General features: G+C 40.6%; 1 protein-coding gene across 2 annotated transcripts in view; it reads right to left on the reverse strand.

Moving 5' to 3' along the window:
• The window catches only part of mlphb (melanophilin b), a 46,620-nt gene that overhangs the window by 14,137 nt on the left and 6,627 nt on the right, over positions 1–25,856 (reverse strand). The window contains exons 3-9 of one of the 2 annotated variants that reach the window (XM_084908501.1): positions 11,328–11,549; positions 9,820–9,959; positions 7,671–7,712; positions 5,682–5,734; positions 2,705–2,797; positions 2,140–2,281; positions 1,579–1,826 (exon numbers count right to left, since the gene is read on the reverse strand). In XM_084908501.1, coding sequence (XP_084764627.1) covers positions 1,579–1,826; positions 2,140–2,281; positions 2,705–2,797; positions 5,682–5,734; positions 7,671–7,712; positions 9,820–9,959; positions 11,328–11,549 — 940 coding nt within the window. The remainder of the gene's footprint in view (positions 1–1,578; positions 1,827–2,139; positions 2,282–2,704; positions 2,798–5,681; positions 5,735–7,670; positions 7,713–9,819; positions 9,960–11,327; positions 11,550–25,856) is intronic. The other variant, XM_084908502.1, reaches the window with a different exon arrangement.

Here is a 25,856-nt window from a genome sequence, read left to right on the forward strand (position 1 = left end):
AAATCCGGACATATTGATTAGTGACAGCAGTCAGCAAAGCAGACTAATGGTAAACAAAGTCTGTTTTCTATCTGCTTCACAAGAACAGAACGGCCACGGTTACTGCTGCAATCCTTTCCAGGGAATGTGTTTAATACTGACACATAAATAGACACTGATGTAATGTATGTAACCTCCCTCTGATCTAGCAGCTGTCTCCACGACATCACTCAGCACGTCAGACTGAAGAACTTGTGTCCGACTTCCAGCATGCACTGCTTGAAAGGTTTAAAATATCAGCTTGTTATTTGTGTTCTTTCTAAACGGTGCCTCTAAAGCAACACTGCAATTAATGTAGATCAGATCACATGCTGAGTTTGGTATCAAGTTTGAACCCATACAACCCATTCAAAACAAGATAAAGTTTATCATGTTAACACTACAGTTTGTTGTCCCATTTGACCAATGCAGGTTTTAAAATTAGATGAATACAACCTCTGATAAACTGCAAAATATGGTCATTCCGGACAATATGAGGGACATCATTCTACAGGGAGAAAAATTATTCACAGTTAGAAAGTATTGAGAACAGTCTTTTCAGGAGTGGATGTCCCAACTAATTTATCCCAAGGTCAGTCTGTGCAATGATGAGAGAAACTGCAGAAAACCAAAGCGCTACATCTCAGACTCTACAGGCCTCATGTGACATGTTAAATGTTAAAGTTCATGACAGTACAATTAGAAAAAGACGGAACAAGTATGGCTTTTTTGGAAGGGTCGCCAGGAGAAAGCCTCTTCTGAACATGGCAGTACAGCTTCAGCATCTAAACAAACCACAACACTTCTGGATGAGGTCGTTTGGACAGACGAGACCAAAGTGGAGATATTTGGCCATAAATAAAGAGCACAATGTTTGGGGAAAACCAAGCACAGTATATCAGCACAAACATCTCATATAATCTCATATACACTGTCAGCGCGGTTCTGTAGGGCTGAATTGGGCTTGTTTTGCAATCACTGGAGTCGGGCACTTTGCTGTCATTGAATGATGTGAGGCCATCTATCTGACAGCTACAGGACAATGATTCCAAAGATTATGACTGCAGTTCAATTCATAATCCCGAGTGGAATTAATAACAACAATTTACTGAAAGTTATTCTGAGCTGCTTCAATCAATCCAACACCATGTCTCACTGATCACAGATTTGAACCATGTGATTTTACTGCATCAGCTGAATTTTTCTGCTTTCCTTATAATCATTCACCAGGTCTACTCTTTTCCAATTTCCCCTACCAACAAACAAAGTGAACAGAGCACAAAAATAAAGATTATCCAAGAAAAAAACAAAACACGGGCATTAAACTTTTATGATCATCATTAAAACCACATGGATCGTTAATAATGCAGAATCTCACAGCTTTACGTTTTAATGTCTGGCTGTGTTCATTGGTGTGGAATGCAGGAAAAATGTATAAAATAAGCCAGCAACTTTCCTCCACTCACAGAAACCAGACGTGAAAGACGATTTATGAGTGTCTTAAATGAGTGTAATGTAATGACCATTTCGTGTGATGTTAATATGAGGCATATGAAAGACCTGTGGCGGATGGTTGGCTGAGCTCAGGCTGTCCTGAGATGTTTGGCGGCAGAGGCCTGAATGCAACTGGTAGAGCGGGTACGGTTGGCAGTGCTCATCCTCTTCTTCTTCTGAGTCCTCAAGGCCAGGCAGGTAGACGCTGCTGCTGCATCGAGGGCCTCCGATGCTGCCGCTGCCACACGAGGAGTAGCTGAGCCGGGAGATGGAGCGGGATGGGATTGTCCGGCTATCTGAGTACACCAGGTCATCTGTGCAAAGCAACCTCTTTGTCACAGGTGTCATTATACCAGCAGTAAAATAACTACAATGCTAAGTATTATAAGTATTATAAGTATTTTTCTTTGATCAGTTATTCATTACAAAGTAACAAACAACAGTTTAGCACATTATAATTACTTAATTACTAAATTCAACAATTCCAGTTACAATTGCAAATAAAACAATTATTTCTGTTTTATTTGCAAGTAACACAAGTTCTTGTGTTACTTATAAGTTCCTTGATTATTTTAATTTTTTTTTTTTAAAAAAAGTTTTAGTTGTTTGTTTGAATCTAATTTCTACCTTGTTGTGGAGTTATTTCGAGGTCCAGCTCTTTATGTTGTTCATCCATGATCTGATGAAACACGGTGGCCATATCTGCCTCAGCAAGCATCGACTCCCTCCCGCCAACATCCATGACCATGATGTCACGATCACCCGGCTCCTGGAGGTAAGAGTGGAGAGTTGTGTGCAGGTTATTCCCTTTGACTTCTGCTGCTTTTCCGGCTCAAGTAGGAAAAGCCTAAATTTACTGCTGCTTCACATTCAGTCCAAACAACATACATTTACAGCAGGAAAGAACCACCTGAAACAGTTCACTGCATTAGAAAATCTGTTCAGCTAATAAATGGACAAGATGTGTCCATGTCTGCACACACAACATTTGGATGTACACAAAAAGGGTTATTGTGGCCAGATATGAGAATGAATGATGACAGTGCTAATACAGTACTGTCTAGCCAACACAGACAATGTTTGGCAAAGACAGAGTGCAGAGGCAGATGGTCTTTGTTATGGATTACAACATGCAGATTAGTTTGTTTTGGAGGGATGCTAGTTGTGGTTAGTTTAGTTGTCTAGCCTGTACCTCATTTGACGGTCCTCTTGATTGGCTGAGGTAGTCAACGTCCAGTTTGAAATCAATGGGATCAACAGTTAACCTCCTTTTGACCTTTTTCATCTTTGGAGAACATGAAGGGGAAACACCATCGTCAGCAGGGAGGAGAGAGGAAAGCGTAAAGAGATAAACCTCTGCCATGACAAAAGGCTGTTTGCTCCATACACTCAGAAAGTGATTGACTTGTCGCCCTTTAATGTACTGCCACTGTAGCAGAACTAACACAAGTATATACCTTCTACTGCTAATTAGCCTGTTATAATAGATTCGTATTGCTTGTAGAGACAGAAATGGACTTTTACTTATGCATGATGACCAAATACTAAGCACTAATTGCTTCCTATGGGGCTTATAGTCACATTTTTTTTTCCTTTTAACCAACAATAGTCCAAATACACAGGCCACCTTGTTAGGTACACCTAGTTCATCCTGGGTTGGACCTCCATTTCTTTTTAGATGATATCATCATATGTCCATCACATCTCTACTGGACTCAGATGAATTCAACATGAACTCATTATCATGTTGCTGTCATGTATTATAATTGGCTAATTAAAGATTTGCATTAACAAGCAGCTCTGTGTGGCTTTAAGTGTATGTGTAGAGTTTAATACCTGGCTAAAAACAACAAGGCTATAATATTTTAGGAAGTTTTTAATAGGACATACATAACGCTTAAAAGCTCAGGTCTGCAGTAAAATAAATATGGTTAATACTTATGTTATTACATTTATATCTTTTGTTTTATTTATTCATTTATTTTTGGTGCCGGTGCATGATTGACAGATACATGCACGTGGGTAAATATTTTAAATGAGTTAAAAGTAATGCTGAAATGAGAGACGCACACCATGGGTTGTTTGGATCTTCTAGGAAGAGGGAAATTTGATTTAAGGGTGCATATCCATGTTCCAGTGTTGACATAGCATCAGGGTCACTGAGTTTCTACCAGCTCCAAACACTATCTAAACTGAACTGTAGCTTCTCTGAGCAGGCAGAATGTGAGCCGGTTTCATTACAGGGAAATGTCAGAAGGTTCAATGCATTAGGCTGTTTGGAACAGCAGAGGGCACTGTGTCTAAAAGAAACTTGAACGAGGGATCCAGTGAACAGCAATCTGTTTCTTGTAACGTCCATCAAAATTAAGATTCTTTAAGATAAACATATATAGAAAAAACTGCAAGGGTTGGAAAAATGCATCCGGAGACCCAGCAGAGCCTGGGAGTCCTGTCATTTCTCAACAGTCAGCACAATGATTGAAAATAAATAAAGCTTAACTTCTACAGTACACACAGAGTGTGGTATAAACAATAGTAATCTTCATTTTATGATGAATTCCAGTGGAATCAGTGCCCCCACTCCCACCCCTATTTTCTAAATCAAAGGCTTGCTCAGCTCCGGTCTGACTCTTTTATATATGACAGCTTGGTATTTCCCCACTGCACTCTGCAGCCAGTGCTGACCTGCCCGTGCCAGGCATTCCAGTCCTTCACGAGGGGCTGGCCTAGATCACTAAGATAACCTGTGAAGAAAGCACCTCTGCTTTTTATCAGGAACCAGCCATCAGTGGGAGTCAGTGTTGACCAGCGCACACTCGTGCAAAAACTCCATTGATTAAAGAAAAAAAGAGCAAACATGTGGATGCAAAATGCAGATTAAGCTACAGTGAAGTTGTCTGTTTTGCAGATAAGCTTTGATCACACCTGACTTAAATTCCCAGTAACTAATAAACAGGATATTGCCTCTTGTTTTAGGAAATGCTTGCAGATCTCCACATGTCACATCAGCAAATAACAAAAGACCTGCAAATGATTTTCTCTCTGCACACACTAAATTCATTTTTTGTTTTATGATGCATATCAATTGAGTCGCTCCTGTTGGCAGCAAACTCACTTAAACTTTACAACCTGAAACACAGCTGCATGCTGTCTTTTTATGTAATGTGTTAACAGAATAATAAGGCAACGCCAGAAGCTTGTATGTTCTCTCTGTGGATGTTAACTGTAAGTGTGAACATTAGTGAAGCGTCTGCATGCGTTCAGTAAGATAATCACCCATCTGCCTACTTTCCTGGCTGCTAGTCTGTCCATTACATCACTACCAGTTTCCCACGCTGTCAATCTCAATACTGACATCACTACTCTTTGAGCCAATCAGCCTCCACTCTGCGTGGTTTAACCCTGTGCTCTCCGTCATTCTTCTTTTCAGACTCTCAGTTGCTCAACCCGCCTCCTCCCCATCTCTACCTCACCCGAGTCCCTCAGAGCTGCACCCAAGCCTCAAGCTTCATCTTCACCACCAGCGTCAAGACCACTGGGATTCTGTTCTGCTGTGATGGGTCACCAGTCTACTCATCTAAGACAACAATTTGTCTATCTCAATAAATCATGTTCAGTTCTTCTAAATGATCTCTCCTCATCAAAATAGGAATGATTGTTGTTTTCTATGAGTTAGCACTGTTATGGACTGCTGACCTGTCCAGGGTGCATCCTGCTCAGTGACAACTGGAATAGACTCCAGCATTGCCAGAGTTGTACAAAGCTTAACAACATGCATAAATGTATAAAATCTACATGTAAGTTGTGGCTGCATTGTGAGCTGGACAGTCAAAAATGACTGATGTAACATGGTAAGCCAGCAAGTTATTGCAGTGGTTAGCACTGCTGCTCCACAGGAAGAAGGCTCTGAGTTTAATCTATGAGTTTTAGGAGGAATCTGTGTCCTTCCACATTTGAACCAAATTTAGTTCCAAACAAATGTCTTTACTATGACCTCAGAAGGTGTTTCCTCATTTCCATCACTTTTCATTTTCCATCCAACTCTCAACATTGTTCAAACATTTAGTAAGGCTGCCCTTAAAATGATTTCAGATAGTTGTTAAAATCGAGGGGAATCTACTGCTAGTTCTTTTAAAATATGAAAATAATTTAAAAATGAGCTGCCGTACCCTTTGGTGTTGTTGTGAGTCTGTTGCATCCATACTGTGCTCCCCATATGCACCTATAGATAAAGAAGGAAGACATGGCAGTGTTAGAATAACCAAAAAAAGGTTTTTTGTTTTCCAGTGTGCATGCATTTACAAAGCTACCATGTGACTGAAACCAGAGTCACTCCAGACTACAGAGACCTCTGTTATTGTTAACCAGTGGCCTTTGACCTTACAGTGTGAACCTTGTTTACAAAGTACAGCAAGAGAAAGCAAAAGCAGAAACACTATGGACTGTGTTTCAGTCCCTCTTTATGAGAGCGTTTACGAGGGAGCTGCATTTTTGCAGTGTGTAACAGTTCCCTCTTGAATACAGCACGAGAAAGAGGGAAGAAAATGCTGGGAACAACAAAAACTTTACACTGAGCATAAAAGCAGAAAAAGATGAACATTCATATCTTTAGATTAGTCTTTTAGTTCTTACTGTTAACTGCTGAACTAATTTTGGGGCTTTTGCTACATTTTGCAGAAATTATCTGCAGAAAAAAAACCCTTGTGACACACACTAAACTGTGGAAATACAACTACAATAACCTCGTAACATAAGTTACACTTTTTATGTTCTTGAGTCTTTCTGACTAAACCTTCCCTGGCTCTGCTCTTTTACTGTTGATATGCCAGTGGCAATGGGAGCCAGATGACTGTGCCAGACTAACCAGAACCTTTAGGTCTGTTCCCAAACCGCTGTGCCCACCGCCTGTGTGAGGCATTCAAAAACACCAAAGGGATCGTTGCAAATGAACAAAAATGAACCTCTCTTATTTACTGTATCGTTATGCTTACAATTATCATCACAGATGTTCCTGTTAAATGTTAAGGTACCAGTTAAAAAATATATGTATCCAGAATGTAGAGACCACACATGGGGCTGAATTAGGGGAAAAATAAGTGGGCTCAAATTGACTCTTGTTAGTGGTAAAATAGTGAAAAATAGATTTATTTAGAACAGTTAAGGTGAATCAAAATGAAAACAAAACAGGTACTAAAACAGAACCTGCCTTAAAAGTTTCTGTTGTACAATTACAATCAAATAAACACAGCCAGGCAAACAGGTAATGCACAGGAAGCAATCACTGAACAGATTCACTGAACGAGTTTTATATCTGACATTCAGTCAACTTAATGTCAGAAACTTTTTACCTGACCACAGAATGAGTCCATTACTCATACAAATCTCTGAAAATAGTGAATAGAAGTTAGAAATGAGCTTTCTGATCATGTTTACAGAAGGCCCAGTGAGTCATTCATCGTTTTGATCAAATGTGAGGTCTACAGGTATTTGTAACTTTGCTTCTGTAGATCACCACGTGTAGTTGGATAATTGACTGACAAGCAGTTTCGTATCTGCTGGTAGAAACAGCAGGATGAACTGTGAAGTATAGCCTCAGCCAAATGCTGCCAAACTGACTGGACAGAGATTAACGGTGGAAGTGGGTAACAACCCAAAACAAACTGTAAAAGCAGTGTTTCTCAAAGTGAAGGAATGGGATATTTCTCAATGGCATGCAAAGAAAATCCTGTTTTCACTCTGAGAGATGGATTGCACATTCCGAGATGGTGCCTTATTGGTGACGACAGAAGATAATCAGGAGCACAATTACCAAAAATAAAGAAATAAATGAATGAAAGGATAATTATATAAATAGATGAAAAAATAAATAAAATAATAATAAAATAAACCACGACTTTAAAGGGGATAAAATAAAACAATCTTACTGAGAATTCCCAAATGTTTATTAGATCTGATAATAAAATGTCACATAACTTCATGAGTGAGTGAGTTAGCATTTAGCTTAAAGCAGAGCTGTAGCTAAGAACAGTTTAAATACGCTACCAAATCAAAGCAGAATATACTAAAATAATAAAAGCACCTTTTGGTTATATTTAAATTTTGGAAATTCAAACATATTTCTGTCTTGTGACAACATCTGACCTTTTCAGTATACTTACTGTGGACCTCAGGCATGCTCTGTGTGTCATACTCACGAGGCTCTGGAAAACAGAAGAGCAGCACGCACATGGCTTATTAATTTGCATTTAATTATAGTTTCATATAAGTGATCCGATTCCTGTAATTACTATCACATTGTTCTCCTAATTGCAAATCTAGACGTAATGACATTAGGTTATTAACTGCAATAAATAGCTCAGCAAACTGAGATAATACAGGTAGTCCTTATACTTTCCACATAAAACAATAATCAGAAGCAGCAGTAGCAGCATTAAACGGCAGAGCCAAAGTGAGAGTTAGCCAGTGGACTGAATTAGACTTTTGTATGTGAACAAGACTCTTTTGTAAGTATCAGCAAAGAGTGTGAGGACAGGATGACACCCTCCGAGCTCTGGGGGCCCAGCGGACCATAGAATGCATACAGCAAAAAGACAGTAAAAGAATGTGTGCGTGTGTGTGGAAATGCAAGTTGATTTCAGTCCAAGTGGTCACATGCTGAGTTCATTTTAAACATAATACATCTGTTAACATGCATTTTTATGACTGTATTTCATGGCTACAGCTTGCATCTGTGGACACTGTGTGCTAGATTCCACATACATACACGACAAACATTTTGTCCTCCTCCCTCCACTTTTGCTCTGCTTCTGGTTGGACGAGCCCTGCAGGACCGAATCCTTCAGTTCCAGGCACAGAATGGGAGACATGTGAGTGAATTATCACAAGGCCCACGGGAGCTGCATCGGCCAACCAACTTGCTCTGTATTCCTTCCCAAAATCCTCAGGGGTGACTCAGCGTAAACAGTACCAGAAGTCTCGGCTGTTTCTATATAATTCATCACATTCACTCATCTCCTGATGTTGTGATCTCAAAGGGTAATCTGTTGTGAGTAATAATGCTTGAAACTGACATAAAGTATACTTCAAGGATCACTTGTTTCATATGCTGTGGGTGTGGCCTCGCAATGCAGCGTGAGCAAGTTCAAAAAGAGAGGAAAAAATGGTTTTGTTGAGGCCTAATAGCGTCACTGGATCAGACTTTAAACCTGAGCTGCACACAATAAACAAACAGCATTTTCCTCCACCTTAGTATCTCTGGTAATAATCTCCCGCAGGGCAGAGTTAGAATAAGCATCCTGGTCAGCTGACGACAAAAGAGAGATACAGCTGTGAGGAGCCAGAAAGCAGGAAAAACAGGAAAGATGGAAGATTAAATCCCTGTGACAGATCTGGCAGCCTGCTAATATTTGAGAAAGAGAGCAGAAACTTTCTTCTGGTGACTTAGTGTCAGAAAAATAAAGATGCTCATACAAAGATGGCTGACAAATTAAAGGACAAGGGTGACATAAAGCATCTTGGACCACAAGATTGGCGCCATTGCAAACACTATAAACACTATTGTCTCAAAATATATTCTCTAATTTGCCGTTTTCTTTGATGGAGAGGATCTGATGATTGCAGAGGCCCAGGCACAGCATTACTTTCAGTCTGCGTGCATCACTGTGAAGAGCTTGCATTTTGTTGTCCAGTGAAATATAATAATATACATTACAACTCCAATTCTTGAACTCAAACATAGTTCACAGATGAGATGGCGATCGTCATGGTGACACATGGAGTGATGCATATTTTCCAAGCAGCCGCAGTATAGTATGCAGCTGCTGAATCTCAGTGAAGCCTTTCATTTAGTGGGGATTTCTCATGGTAAGCTCAAGCAGACTTCCATGACTTCGAGTCAGTGCTCTCTGACTCTGGCAGATTGAACTTTTGACCGGCAGCTTCTCCTCAGGGCTTGTAAAGAAATGAGTGGAACAGATGGAAATTTCTTAAGATTGCCTCTTCAAAGCCACTTTGACCTGAGGCTCGACATTACAACACATTTGTAACCTTTTATTTGCACTTGTTCGGATATTCATGTAGACATTCCCTACTTGGCAACTGCCCAGAGCAGCAAGTGTTTGACTGCTAACCACTAAGCAGTTTCTAATTAGTCCGTGGGGTGTTAATCTTTTTGCTTAAAGGCCACCGTGACAGTACGCTGACTGGCAAAAATGCACATTTTCAGCAGCAGAACCAGGATTATGACATTCCAGACATAAGCTTGGTTTGAAACTAAGTAACAAACCAGACAGAAGGTGGATTGCTCACCTCCTAAGTCACTCTGAGAACGGCTGCCTTCTCCGTCGAACCTCCTGAAGAGGGAACGCATCACCTTGGCGCTGCCAAAGCGCTTGAAACGGGCACGGACGTTCTCATGGTACCACTCCAAAGTACCGATCTTGAGTACTCTGTAAGTGAGAAGAATGGAAGGAATCAAAATATAGATGCTAAAGAAGTCATTCACAGATGAGGTTCATTCTGAAAATGAATGCATATGCATTTTATATTAAGAGATTTTCTTTTATTTGTTTATTAATTAAAGTATAACATTACATGTGAAAAGTTTAAAATGAGAACACATGGTGAGAAATGAGCCCCAAATGAGGCCAATTTATACACTATCCCATAATATCACATAGAAAATGCTTGTGGGAATACAGACTTGCCAGCAAAAAGAGCTGTATTTTGCTCTTTTGCTATAAAACAGCAGTGTGCAGGTTTAAGCATGAGATACATAGCATGATGCTTTCCAGACACTGGCCAAGCTCCATTAAAGAACTTTTTAGTATGCAGCTTCATCTGAACAAACAATGGTATCATGGTTCCATATGGAGCTGATTTCAAGCAGGATGTATTGAAATCTATCGCTGCATCCAGCAGAGCCTAAGCAGTAAAAAGGATTTTTTAAATATCTGTTTAAAAAAGCAGCCAAACATCCATCAAAGCACATCGAACCTGACGCTTAACCTTTGATTCAACAACAGTCGCCTCAAAGCTCTTTAAATACTGACAGGACATGGCTTGCTCTTTGTTTATTAGTAATCTGAATGTGTTATTTGCTCATTTTTATTCATCGTATCAAGAAAGAACACAATGTCCTAAAAACATAAATTCACTTTTAGAAACGTCGAGCTGCCACAGCAAACCACAACTTTAAAATCAAGCTTAGCATCAGTTCAGGCCAGAAATACACAATCTCAGCTTTAGTCGCTCAGTTCAGCAGATGGAAGAGCTGGTACCCATCTACTAAACTAGTTGGCAATTGTCATGTAGAGCAGTTTGTGCTATTTATGTTTCTTGAACCTGTCAAAAGTGCTGCTTGCTGCAAGCCTCTTTGCAGCCCACCACCTCTTTTCATGCTTTTTCTGACCTACTCTCTGTCACATTTACTATGATTAATGCCTGCTTTGTAGAGTGTCTTGCTGCTGAACTCTCCACCTCTGGCTTTCCATGTATGCATGTGGAAGGAAATCCCACTGAAAATTAACAGAGGAATCTTCTTTTGACTTTAGTTTTTTCTGGCTCTAACATATTAAGTGCTTTCCCAGGTGCACATCCCAGAGCTCGCTGGTCAAGTTATTAAGCATGGTTAAAGGCATGTCAGCACAAAGCTTATGAAGCTTATGGAGACAGTGTGTAGTCCACAAATGACTGGTTTAAAACTTGAACTTGAACTGCATTTATAGTTACAGTTAAATATATGATTTCTTGTATTCAACATGACACTTAGTTTGAATGACCACTTTTGAATTATTCTTACACTGGTCATTACCTACCTGGTCATGTGACAGGTGTCACACACCCAGCCATCCTCCTTCTTGTTATAGCGGCCACAGGACTTGCAAATGTAGAGCTGGCAGTCCAGGCACTGATGCTTGTTGTTAAGCAGGAATTTAAAAGGCTGGAGACATCGAATGCAATGAGACTCAGTCAGGCTGGTCTGGTTCCCCAGCAACTCTTTCTTGGTATCTTCCCTCTCAACCTTGGTCTTTAGATCCCTGAAAACAAATAAGACAACAATATGAAAGGCTAGCATATCCACAAGAAGGCAGACTGTCAACAAACAAATGATCTTCCAGGCCTGGTAGAAGGTTTTATTTCACATCTGGTTCATTTGATATAACATTAACCAATTTACTGTATGACTTATGAATGTAGAAATAGTCGTGGGTTAAAAACATTCAGGTCATTTTCATGGATTTGTAAAGAGACAAAGCAGAAAATGCATGGGAAAACAGTGTTATACATACAGTACAAGAGATCCTTGAGAGAAAATTACTTCACATTTTTACTCCAGGGATCCATCCAAACTCAGAGGAATGTGGCTTATACTGACTATTAAATGCTTGTGGCACTTAACACACTGATCTCCTATATATTTAGTCAAAGTGCATATTTGGCTTTTAAGTGTGACTGATATACCCATAAACTGCAGATATAACTTATTAAAATTTAGCCCAGATGATTGGCATAAGACGGATAAAGCTAAATCCAGCTGCTGGTCATTAATAACGACATTTAAAATTATATCTGTTAAAATGGAGAAACACTTAATAAATAACACCACTTTCACTTAAAGTAGATACGGGTTAAAACAAGCATACACACACACACACACACACACACACACACACACACACACACACACACACACACACACACACACACACACACACACACACACACACACACACACACAATTGTCTACATAGTGTAACTATAGATGACAGACAGATTTAGGCAAGAGCTAATATTGTAGCTCCTTTGAAAAATCTATCAGTCTTCATTTTAGATCGGTAGCGGTTGGTATAAAAGTTTAAAGGATACAAAAAGCATGAGACAAATTTGATTTGTATTGAATTTGCTAGACCTCAGGTTTTTGCAGATTTTGAGTAATACTTGAATTGCAATTCTTCCAGAATACATTGTGTGATGGACCAAGTTGGAAAAGCAGGAGTCATTAGAAAAATAGGGTTTTCATTTATTTAACCCCAAAAATCATATTTACAAAAGTAACAAATGTTGATATGTCTGTGAAGGTTCTCAGTCATCCAGGTCATCGTAGTCAAAGGAGCTTGCAAAGAAAAGCGTCTGGACTTCTTTAAGTTTACTTGAAGACGTTTCACCTCTCATCCGAGAAGCTTCTTCAGTTCTAAGGTCAAATGGTGGAGAGTCCCAGATATAAACCTAGTGGGAGTATCCCCCCACAGAGGGACAAAAGGACCCCCTGATGATCTTCTAATCGCCTGAGCCAAGGTGTGAAACTGGGTGTGGGTCCCAATCAGCCAGAGTTTCGGGTGTGTTCATTGTGAAACCTGGCCCCACCTTATCATGCGAATTCCTGAGGTCAGATGGCCCAGGATGTGAGTGGGCGTTAAGGCGTCTGGGAAGGGATCTCAAAACTGGATTATAGATGGCAGAGAGTTGGTGTCGTAAACCCCCGCCTCTGTTCAAAGATGGTCGCTCACAGTGGACATAGATGGCTTCTTTCACTCCTCTTTCAAACCATCTGTCCTCTCTGTCCAAAATGTGAACATTGGCATCCTCGAAAGAGTGTCCTTTATCCTTAAGATGCAGATGGACTGCTGAGTCTTGTCCTGTGGAGGTGGCTCTTCTGTGTTGTGCCATGCGCTTGTGAAGTGGCTGTTTGGTCTCTCCAATGTAGAGGTCTGGGCATTCCTTGCTGCACTGTACAGCATACACCACATTGTTAAGTCTGTGTTTTGGCGTTTTGTCTTTCGGGTGAACCAGTTTTTGTCTGAGCGTGTTGCTGGGTCTGAAATGCACCGGGATGTCATGCTTGGAGAAAACTCTCCTAAGTTTTTCTGATACACCGGCTACATAGGGGATGACAATGTTGCGTCTGTCCTTCTTATCCTCCCTCGTTGGTGTCTGGTCTTCTTTTCTGTGCCTCTTTGCTGACTTTAAGAACGCCCATTTAGGATAGCCGCACATTTTGAGTGCTTCCTTTACATGTGTGTGTTCCTTCTTTTTTCCTTCAGGCTTAGAGGGAACATGTTCTGCCCGGTGGTGTAGGGTCCTAATTACTCCAAGTTTGTGTTCCAAAGGGTGATGGGAGTCAAAGAGGAGGTACTGGTCCGTGTGTGTGGGCTTCCGGTAAACTTCGATGTTGAGTTTGCCGTTCTCTTCAATGTGCACAGCGCAGTCCAGGAAAGGCAAACAGTTGTCCTTTGTGTCTTCCCTGGTGAACTTGATGTTTTTATCCACAGCGTTAATGTGCGCAGTGAAGGATTCCACTTCTTGTGTCTTGATTTTGACGCCTTAACGCCCACTCACATCCTGGGCCATCTGACCTCAGGAATTCGCATGATAAGGTGGGGCCAGGTTTCACAATGAACACACCGGAAACTCTGGCTGATTGGGACCCACACCCAGTTTCACACCTTGGCTCAGGCGATTAGAAGATCATCAGGGGGTCCTTTTGTCCCTCTGTGGGGGGATACTCCCACTAGGTTTATATCTGGGACTCTCCACCATTTGACCTTAGAACTGAAGAAGCTTCTCGGATGAGAGGTGAAACGTCTTCAAGTAAACTTAAAGAAGTCCAGACGCTTTTCTTTGCAAGCTCCTTTGACTACGATGACCTGGATGACTGAGAACCTTCACAGACATATTGCCGTACATTTTGGGAGGAACACCCTTCAACTGGTGCGGGAGTATGAAAGGGAATCAAGGAAACTAGCGGATTATAGGAACCATCTCCGTTTCAACCTAAGATGTAGACAAAGCAGAGTTGTTCCTAAGAGCCTGCGCCTTGGATCCACTGTCAGGGGATACAGAGCAGACTTGATTCTACAGAGAGCACAAAATCACCTTTTAAGTGAAAGGATAAGACAGGTCCATTTCACCATAGATGCCCTCTAGATCAAGATCAGCCAGACCCTGCAGGAACTGGAAATCCTTCTACCCTCTCCAATCTTAGAAGAGGTTTACAAGTTTGTGGACAAGGCTCAGCGGGCCCAACACTCTAAAGGAAAAGAAAGACAACGCAGGAAATTTCACACCTTGCTTTCAAAAACACACACTCCTCATCCTGAACCTACACAACCCAGAGAAGAAAACACACCTGAAGTCAGTCAGGAGAAATGGGTTAAGAACTTTTCAGACAGGATTCTCACTGAACCTGAAAAGAGAGTATTAGCCAAAGGACTCAATTTTGCCATTTCTCCACAACAGTTGCCCATAGTGGACCTCATCACAGCCACAGAATCTGCCATACGGATTAATAAATTATCACAAACAGAAGCAGAGCAAATCAGGATGAAAGTCTCAGCCACGCTCTCCAGTGCCAAAGTCCCTCCATCCAACCTCACAATACAGGAAAAGAAGGCCGTCGCTTCCCTGAGCAAAGACCACAACATCACTGTTTTACCAGCTGATAAGGGAAGATGCACCGTGGTCCTAAACACTACAGATTACCATACAAAGATCACTACTCTCCTCCGTGACAACAATACCTACGAAGCCTTAAAGCGAGACCCCACAAGCAGCTACAAAAAGAAAGTTATAGTTTGCCTTCAAGACTTTGAAAAGGACAAAATTATTGACCGCCTTACATATCACCGCCTTTACCCAGGGGATGCCATACCCTGCATCTACGGACTTCCTAAAATCCACAAGGAAGCTGTCCCACTCAGACCCATAGTCAGTAGCATAAACTCAGCCACTTATAACATTGCTAAACACCTTGCTACCATCCTTGCTCCTCTTGTGGGGAACACCCCACACCACATCAAGAACTCCACCGACTTCACCGACAAGGTCCAGAAACTTACCCTGGATCCAGATGAAACCATGGTGTCCTTTGATGTAGTCTCTCTCTTCACTTGCATACCCACCACGGAGGCCGTGGAGACTGTCAGAAAATGACTACAAGAAGACAGCTCCTTGGAGGACAGGACCAACTTCACACCCGATCAGATTTGCACACTGTTAGACCTCTGCCTCACCACTACATATTTCAAATACAACGAAGGCTTTTACAGACAAAAACATGGCTGTGCCATGGGCTCCCCCGTGTCACCTATTGTAGCCAACCTTTACATGGAGGAAGTGGAAAGGAAGGCTCTTGGCTCTTTCAAAGGAAGAGTACCCAGCCACTGGTACAGATATGTGGACGACACCTGGGTCAAAATCAAGACACAAGAAGTGGAATCCTTCACTGCGCACATTAACGCTGTGGATAAAAACATCAAGTTCACCAGGGAAGACACAAAGGACAACTGTTTGCCTTTCCTGGACTGCGCTGTGCACATTGAAGAGAACGGCAAACTCAACATCGAAGTTTACCGGAAGCCCACACACACGGACCAGTACCTCCTCTTTGACTCCCATCACCCTTTGGAACACAAACTTGGAGTAATTAGGACCCTACACCACCGGGCAGAACATGTTCCCTCTAAGCCTGAAGGAAAAAAGAAGGAACACACACATGTAAAGGAAGCACTCAAAATGTGCGGCTATCCTAAATGGGCGTTCTTAAAGTCAGCAAAGAGGCACAGAAAAGAAGACCAGACACCAACGAGGGAGGATAAGAAGGACAGACGCAACATTGTCATCCCCTATGTAGCCGGTGTATCAGAAAAACTTAGGAGAGTTTTCTCCAAGCATGACATCCCGGTGCATTTCAGACCCAGCAACACGCTCAGACAAAAACTGGTTCACCCGAAAGACAAAACGCCAAAACACAGACTTAACAATGTGGTGTATGCTGTACAGTGCAGCAAGGAATGCCCAGACCTCTACATTGGAGAGACCAAACAGCCACTTCACAAGCGCATGGCACAACACAGAAGAGCCACCTCCACAGGACAAGACTCAGCAGTCCATCTGCATCTTAAGGATAAAGGACACTCTTTCGAGGATGCCAATGTTCACATTTTGGACAGAGAGGACAGATGGTTTGAAAGAGGAGTGAAAGAAGCCATCTATGTCCACTGTGAGCGACCATCTTTGAACAGAGGCGGGGGTTTACGACACCAACTCTCTGCCATCTATAATCCAGTTTTGAGATCCCTTCCCAGACGCCTTAACGCCCACTCACATCCTGGGCCATCTGACCTCAGGAATTCGCATGATAAGGTGGGGCCAGGTTTCACAATGAACACACCGGAAACTCTGGCTGATTGGGACCCACACCCAGTTTCACACCTTGGCTCAGGCGATTAGAAGATCATCAGGGGGTCCTTTTGTCCCTCTGTGGGGGGATACTCCCACTAGGTTTATATCTGGGACTCTCCACCATTTGACCTTAGAACTGAAGAAGCTTCTCGGATGAGAGGTGAAACGTCTTCAAGTAAACTTAAAGAAGTCCAGACGCTTTTCTTTGCAAGCTCCTTTGACTAACAAATGTTGAAGTCATAAAAGAGGTAAAAGAAACAAAACCCAACTCCGTCAAAGAACTGCAAACTTAGCAAACCAAACAACTGCCCAAACAAACACAACTGACCTAAACAGGAAATGACACACAAGGGTAAATATAATGGCTGATCAGACCACTATGACACATGAGTGGTAACTAAACAAAACACAATCATAAACCACAAAAATGATGCAGCATAGTCTAGTTTGTTAACAAACTAAAGATCAAAGAAGAGAATCAAAAACCACTAAACCCTAAAGTCAAATATCTAATCAAATACAAAAGCTTTTTTTAATGAAAGGAAATATACATTCTCCCCTTCAGCAGGAAGTGGTGGTGCCATCCATTTATCCCTCTTTGTATTTAACAGCTTCAAACCCTGGCCATCACCTTTTGTCTGGCAACTCCCAGGGATCATGGCAGGTAAGAAGTAAAAGAAACAAAGGTTAGTTAAAAATCAAACAAAGCAATGAACTGGTATGAATAAGTAAACTATATGTGCGCGCTTACAAATAGAACAAATGTATCCAAACCAATCAATAAACTTACTGGAAACTAAAGTGTGAAAATACACAAGAGTTACCGACTTTAGAGTGTGGAGATGGGTTTGGCCATCACACATTGCAACACTGGTTACATTCAGTAACTATGAATCATTTTATGCACAAGGACATGACAAAACAGACCTATATTCATATCTGTGTGAAATAGCCTCCATGTCATGTGATCAGTCCTTCTGCAGATTGCAGATCTTGACAGTCCATATCCAACATCTAGAATAAGACACTGCAGAACTACACTAACACACACCTTGACTTTGTTGTCTTATCAATCATTTCTACACAATACAAAAAATCCTCTTGCTACTATTGGTTGAGGTCATAGTAAATAGCCAACTTGTAAATGCTTCTAACATACCTGCAGACAGTTAAAGTCATAAGACGGTTAGCTTTTTGTGTTTCCTTTATGTGGTTTATCATCTTCAGCGGTCTGAAAAAAGTCTTGATGCCATTCATTGATGCTAGGTCATTCATAACTTTGTTCAGTTGTACTTTGGTTGATCAAAAATCTTATGGCAGAACTGGACTTCCCTCACGGCATTTCCAAAATACTAAACTCATGAATTGTGCGGACCATTAGCTGCTGCTGCTTTGGGTGTATTTTTGTGTCCCTGGACACCATCGGACAAAGTTCCCCCCTTTGACTCAAGTATTTATGCTTTGCTAAGCTAACCATAGCCTACACCGCTGAGTCCGAGACAATTTAAAAAACACATTTCCCCCCAGATGTTCAAATAATAAAAATGTAGCTGTCATGAATGAGATTTGAAGGTTAATTTCTAACTCATTGCTCACTTTGTATTTTTATAGCTGCAAAAACAAACCTCATATTGCTGCATTAAAAAAAGATTTTATGAGTCAAATTTTGGCTGACACGAGTAAAGAGATGGCTGTCAGCACATGGATGGCAACACATAGCTTTATTTGGCACCTCTTTTTAAATAATCATGTCAGCCTGCTACACTGAAAAGCCAGTAACGGGAGAAAATTCTAGCAAGTTTCTAGAGGTACTTGATGAGGAAAATTTTCACTGTGACTTTTTTGTCAAAATTACATCGTAATTGCTGTAATTATCAAACTTTTGATATTGTTATTGTTGTAAAGTTTTAATCAGTTTTAACCTTCTTCCTGTTCAAATGGCATCTTTCCTCTTCTCTGTGTGGCTTGGAATCTGCTTGCATGTGTGTTAACAATGACTTCATTGCTTTGAGTCAGATCATTTTGTTCTGCAATGTTTTTAATTCAGACTTTTGCTGATTGTTGGATAAGTAACAGCTTCACTCGGTGCTGAAGGATGCTGACAGTAGTGCAGTGGAAAAATTCAGATAACAACTCCCAAATGTCACACAGCATGGGTGGAGTCTGGCAAAACACCCGCCGGGGATGAGAGGATGCTTATTGTTTATTAAAGATTAATTTTTTTTTAAAGGCCATGTTTTTTAAATTATAGCCCAGATCATTGGGATGAATGGGATACTTTGTAAGCCTCTTTTAACCTTTTGCAGAAACAGCTGCTGGCCACTAGCAGTGCGATTTAAAAGTAATATCTCTTAAATCTACCCTCCTCTGAAACATGAAATCCCACAAATCTGGTATACAAGATGCCCTTCTATGATTTCAACTACACATGTGTGCTGTAGGCAACTACCATACCTGCCAAGCACCAGGGCATGACTTTCAAAGTCAACTATCAAAAGACAAGTGCAGCAGCATGCCAAGAGGGGAGGATAGCAGAAGTTTATAAGTGGAGCTCCCCAAAAACTGCAACAAGATTTTTATGTTCCAATGACTGATGAAGGTCGTGAAAGCACAAGAAATTATCACTTTACACTTTTCTATGGTAATTATTCAAAATTACATCAGTTAATGTTTTTTTAATCTACTTAGGGGCAATGGAGACTTTCAGCAACAGCACAAAAGGTTTTGATTAAGAGCCATTTGAACGGTTACCTCAAAAATTTGATCGGCTCCTGAGAAAAATATTTAGAAATGTTGCTGCTAAGTTTGTCTTTCCGTAGCTTGGTACCAGTGTTTTAGTGTACATTAATTTTGTTTTATTTTCAGCTCATGTTTGCTGCTGAATGTCATTACAGTAACAAGACTATGACAAAACCATAACCTGCAGATCACATAGCTGAAACAATGAGCGAAAAGGGGCTTGATTCTTCAGTAGGGCTGAGCAGGACTACACACTGGTGCAATCAGTCTTTGTTGATCTGTCTATTTCACTCTTTAGATTTCTAAGCCTATCTTCTCATTGGGTCCAATCCTCCAAACAGACTTAACTATGAGCTTTGTCTTATCTTCTTCAATAATCATGTCAGGGACCTGTGCACTTACAGGCTGCACTTGCTCTAAAGTACTTTTTGGCTTTAAATAGGACCACTAACTATTGAGACTCTGATCAGAAAAGTGTGTGTCATAGGTCAAATGAGCAAGTCCATCTTTGATATACAGCTTGTGTACACACCTTTTACTGCTATCTGAGAAGGACATGTTACTCAGATATGATCATAGTCAAATCTGTCCCACTGGTGGGTATGAAAGTGACCATATATAAGAGCTAGTCAATAACTAGCCTACATTTTACAAGTATTATTGGATACATGAACTAATCATTTAAGGAATGCTGCACAGTCATAAAATATCCAATTCAACTTTATTTATGAAGAACCTTAAAATACCCAGCACATGACCAAAGTGCTGTACAGTAAAGTAATTGTACAGAGCTGAATACGTAATATAAATAAATACAAAAAGCACTGCCAACAATAAGCAAAAGGCTAACAAAACTTTGACACATTGCTAATATAAATAATATATTCACTAGTACTAACAGTAAAAACATTTCTTAATAAACTGTAAATATTCAGATTAATAGAACCTAAATATTTAAACGCCACTACTAAACACACAAGTATATGCAGAGTATTTGTATGTACCTCTGTAGTGTAAACAGTAAGATTCAAAGAGTGTTATATTTTTCTTCAGTGATATTTTATTTTATAAAAGTAGTAAAACAAAGTAAAACAAAGGGGGCCATTAAATTGTTTTTAATAAAAATAGTTGAAATAACTTGGGCAGCACAGTGATGCAGCATTAGCCCTGTGCCCTCACAGCAAGAAGGTCCTGGATTTGACTCAGCTTTTGTGTGGGCATGCTTCATGTCCTCCCTGTGCTCACCTGGGTTCTCTGGTACCTTTAGGCCCATGACTGCTAGGATAGGCTAGAGGCATTTCATTTTCGAAGAAAATAAAAACAACAGATGAATAAAATAACAAATTTTCTAAACATTTAAGCATCTTTATGCTTAAATGCTTATGCTTTTATAGAAAACTTTCGTGTATTCCCCAGCACTCTCCAGTATTTGATTAAAAGCAGGTAGTGCAGAGTTTTTGCTTAACCGGCAAAGCTCAGGAATCCGGGTGCGGCAGCCAGGCGTTCAGTTAGTTACTTTAGTCCTCATAGCTGTCTGCCTGTTCCCATACATGGCGATCTCTCTCTGTGGCTCTTCGCATAAATCTGACTCTGTCTAGCTTAACTCAGCTGGTGTAGAGAGTCTTAGTAACATCATCATCTTTTATTCTCCTGCTGACTCAGCTCTATCTGACAAGTTGCGATAAACTAGATCTAAGCAATTGGAAAAGATCAGGAGTGAGACATAAAAAGGGAGGGTGACACCCATAAACAGAGGTTTAGGGCTGGAAAATAATAGTTTCTGAGGAAAGAAGCAGATGCTGCCCTTTGGACTTTTAAACAGTCTGTTAAAATAGCGCTAACCCACTTTAGGTCAACTTTCTTCTGATTGGCTACTCCTCATAAACAGCAGGCGTGTGAGGTTGCTGTGCCTAAGACAAGTTGTAGGGATATTAGGGATATGTGCTCTCATCATTAAAATCCAAGAAAATAGATACATGCATGCATAGAACCAATTATTACAAGCGGGCTGCAGCCTGAGCTTTTGGGAGTACTTTTTGGGAGTACAGGAACTGACCTAATTATTTGAAATATGTGAAAAAGGAGACATCTAAAAATAAAACAAACACTATAAGTGCAGTGTATCATATTACAAATCTAAGGTTTTATATATCAATACCTAAAAAGAAATTATCTGGTTCTATCTGCTTACAAGTCTTTAATATAAAAATAAAACCTCAGTTTAACAACAACACGTGGGATAATTAACACCCTGTGATTATTTAACAAAAGCTGAATCGAACTGAAGAAGCAGTGAATGAAAAATTAAGCACACCCCATGATTCAGCAGCTTGTAGAACCACCTTTAGCAGCAATAACTTGGAATAATAGTTTTCTATGTGACTTTGAGTCTTTCACATCATTGTGGAGGCCTTTTCGTCCACTCTTCTTTACAACACTGCTTCAGGACATTGGACTTTGCACACATTCATTTATACACAGCGCTCTTAAGGTCCCACCACAGCATTTCAGTCTGGTTGAGATCTGGACTTAGAGCACTTTGATTTTTTCTTTTCATTTCTACTTTCATTACTGAATGAAGTAGTCAACAACTTGAAACCCACAAGATGTACTCTGGATATTGTTCCATCTTGTTTACTGAAAGATGTTTTTGACAATGTGAGTATGAGTCCCTCCGGGTACTCCGGCTTCCTTCCACCGTCCAAAGACATGCAGTTAGTGGGGATAGGTTAATTGGTTAATCCAAATTGCCCATAGGTGTGAATGTGGGAGTGAATGTGAACGTGAATGGTTGTCTGTCTCTGTGTGTTAGCCCTGCGACAGACTGCGACCTGTCCAGGGTGTACCCCGCCTCTCGCCCTATGACAGCTGGGATAGGCTCCGGCGCCCCCCGTGACCCTGAAAAGGATAAGCGGAAGCGAATGGATGGATGGAGTATGAGTTTGATTTCTATGTTCAATAGCAGTCTTCAGTCTAAGACTTTAAACATGCAGTGGTAGAACCTATTCTTAAAAAGCAAAATCTGCATCCAACAGCTTTATCCAACTTCAGACCAATTTCTAAATTGCCCTTTCTTTCTAAAGTCCTGGAGAAAGTTGTCATTCTTCAGCTCCAGACCTTTCAAGATAAAAATGGCATTAGTGAAGTATTTCAGTCTGGTTTTATAACTCACCACAACAATGAAACTGACATTTCAGTGACCTTTTAACATTTATTGACTTGGGAGATATTGCCATTTTAATACTATTAGACCTCAGTGCTGCCCTTGATACCATAGATCATAGGATTCTTTTCTCTCGGTTGTACATTGTGTTGGAATCAAAGGGACTGCATTGGAATGGTTCAAATCTTATCTGTCCCACTGAAGTTTTTCTGTTATATTGGGGGATACATCATCCTCAAAAACCTCACTTTCTTGTGGGGTCCCCCAGGGATCCATTCTTGGCCCAGTCCCAGAGTTCCCCTATGCTCCCTATGTGCTCAAATTTTTTTTTAAACAATATGGCATCTCATTTCATTGTTATGCAGACGACTCACAGATTTACCTACCACTGAAATGTAAATTTTTAAGTCCTCTGAAGGTTTTACTAGATTGTTTGGAGGATGTTAAGGCATGGATGGCTTTAAACAGAGGTCATTGAGTTTGGTCCCTGTGACCACTATGACTTTGGCAGTAATCTAACCTTTGATAGACAGATCAATTCTGTAATCAAAACCAGCTTCTTTCATCTCTGGCTACTTGCAAAAGTGAAGCCATTCTCCTGTTTCAGAGACTTTGAGAGAGCTATTCAGGTGTTCATTTAATCTCACCTAGACCACATATCCCCCATACTAGCATTCTTACAGTTGCTGCCAGTTATTTTCAAATTGATTTTAAGACTTTATTATTCGTTTATATTCGCATTGCATGGGTTAACACCCATGTGCAGATCCCATGATCTTTTGAACTGGTATACAACTGGTCTGTGGACCAAATGCTCCTAGCTGTACCAAGGTCCAGATTAAAGCACAGAGGAGATCAAGCCTTTGCTAAACTGTGGAAGAAACTGCCCCTTCACATCAGGACCTCCTACTTTTATTTGTCTTTGTGGCGTGGGTGTGGTCGCTGGCTGGCTGCAGAGGAGGGGGGTGACGCAGTGAGCTCCCGGGGCGGCGCAGGGGCGGGGTGAACAGGTGTGCTGAGAAGTGAAGGTGATTGTCACTCTTTATATGTTTGCAGTGACAGTCGGAGGCGGAAGAGCGGACGTAACAGCAGAGAGCGGGAGTGACTGTGTCCCAGTGAACTGAAAACCACAGTATTAATAAAAGTATTGCTGTCCTCACACCTGTGTCCCGTGGATGCTTTACAGGACAAACGTTACAGTCTTATTTTTTATTCAAATCTTCTCAGTTCATGCTTCTTTCCTTAAATTTTGCCATGTCTTTACATGCTTTTATCTCCTTTGATTATTTTAAATGTACAGCACTTTGGTCAGCCGTTGTTGTTTTAAATATGCTATATAAATAAAATTTGACTTTTATAGAGGTGCTCACATCTACTGATGTTCAATAAATCATGTGCATTTGATTTGACTGCAGTTATCCTCTTGGACTGCTTCTGCATTTTGCCTTAATTTTTGTTAAATAAATAATGCCACTGTGTTTCATGTCATATGTTGTGTCTATCTAATGTTATATTTGCCTAATTTTAAAACCCAGTGAGTACTGGGTTTTGAATTGAATTAATTTGGTGAAGATATGAAAATCTTAGAACTTATAAAGGGTGCAATTTCTTTTTCACATAAGTGCATTATTTACAACAGACAAAACAAAATACCCCCATTTCCTTTTCTTAACTGCGTCTCAAGTTCTGAATCTCGTGGGACTGGAGGCTATCCCAGCTGGGTGAGAAACAGGGAAAATACACTAACTACACCAGAGGAAAACTTCAGCTGAAACAACTGATTGATGTGTGTTGACAGTGAAACCAAAAAGTAAACTGACAGACCAGAAAACCAAAAGGATGAGAGATGGTATAAGTGTGTAAAAAACAAAACAAACAACCCCCCCCCCCAACATATAAAAACCAAAACAGTGACATTACTGTAAGTAATAAAATATTGATTAGTGCAGTATTATTGTCTCATTTTGCAAACTTTTTTAAAATTCTCACAATAAGATGTGACTCAAAAAAATAAAAAAGTTTTACAGCTAAACATATTGCGAGATTGTAGTTTAGTTTACACAACACAATTACTTAAAATAAAGGTCTGTCACTTAGGAGGTGTTGATGTCTGTTATTTTAGTGAACAAAGCAAATTATAAATCATTGCCAAAATATTTCATTTGCGATCCATCCAGTAGATGTGGTTTTGCACGATTTAGGCGTGGGCAGTTTTATATGTAAACCACATGAAAATCTGTACCTTTTTATAGACCACAGAGGACTCGGATGAAAACAACAGTTGCCTGAGAAGCAAACAACTGGCTCATCTAAATGGAAAACAACTAGCTGAAGAAGAACATTGGCAGGGACCTCAACCCAAATGGTTAAAACTGTCCTGTCCTGTAGTCTGTGTCCATCCCGCTTTTCATTGCCTTCTATTTTGGGTAATTTATACTGGAGACACGAAGGTTCACTGTTAATGTATTCTAAGTAAATTAGTGACAAAAAGACTCTTATTATGGACTTGTAGACAGGCGAAAGCACTTTGTTTAACAGACTCCAGACAATTCAGTTTTCTCTGGCTGCAACAACAAAATAATAAACTGCAGAAATACACAAATTTTCCAAATTAGCACGAGCGATTCTGATGAGACTTGGCCTAGATATGTTCAGAAATAAATCATCTGAAGTAACTGTTGATGCACTATCCATCCACTATATGTCTAGTTTATTGCTGAGTCAGGAACCATCCATCCAGTCTGGGGGACTCACAAGGGTGCTACACACTTTCCTAGCTGTCATGGGGTGAGAAGCATGGTACACTACAGACTATGACAGGTTACCAATGTGTTGAGGGCTAACAGAGAGACAGACAACAATTCACACTCATATTCACATCTATTGCCAAATTAGAAGCACCAGTTAACCTAACACATGCCTGTCCTTGGACTGTAAAAGGAAGGTGGGGTACCTGGAGAAAACCCAGCACCACAGTGAGGCCCCCGCCATCCAGTGGATATGAACCCAGAGCCTTCTTGCTGTGAGGCAAAAGTGGCAACCTTAATTTTCGGACACCCCTTTAGCTTCTTAGCTTTTCAACGTGAGGAACAACAGCATTTACAAATGTCTGCGTTAGAAGGTGGGTGTGGTGGCAGACAGCACAGTCACATGATCTTATATTGGTCTTTGCCTTTTCTGGTGCTGTTTTGTTTTCATTCATTAACACCACTTGGTCTGGTTTACGGTCTGTTAGGATGAAAAATCTTCCAACAGAAAAACT

Source organism: Perissodus microlepis, chromosome 16, assembly GCF_051167445.1.
Source record: "Perissodus microlepis isolate ML-2025 ecotype Zambia chromosome 16, ASM5116744v1, whole genome shotgun sequence".
Lineage (NCBI taxonomy): Eukaryota > Metazoa > Chordata > Actinopteri > Cichliformes > Cichlidae > Perissodus > Perissodus microlepis.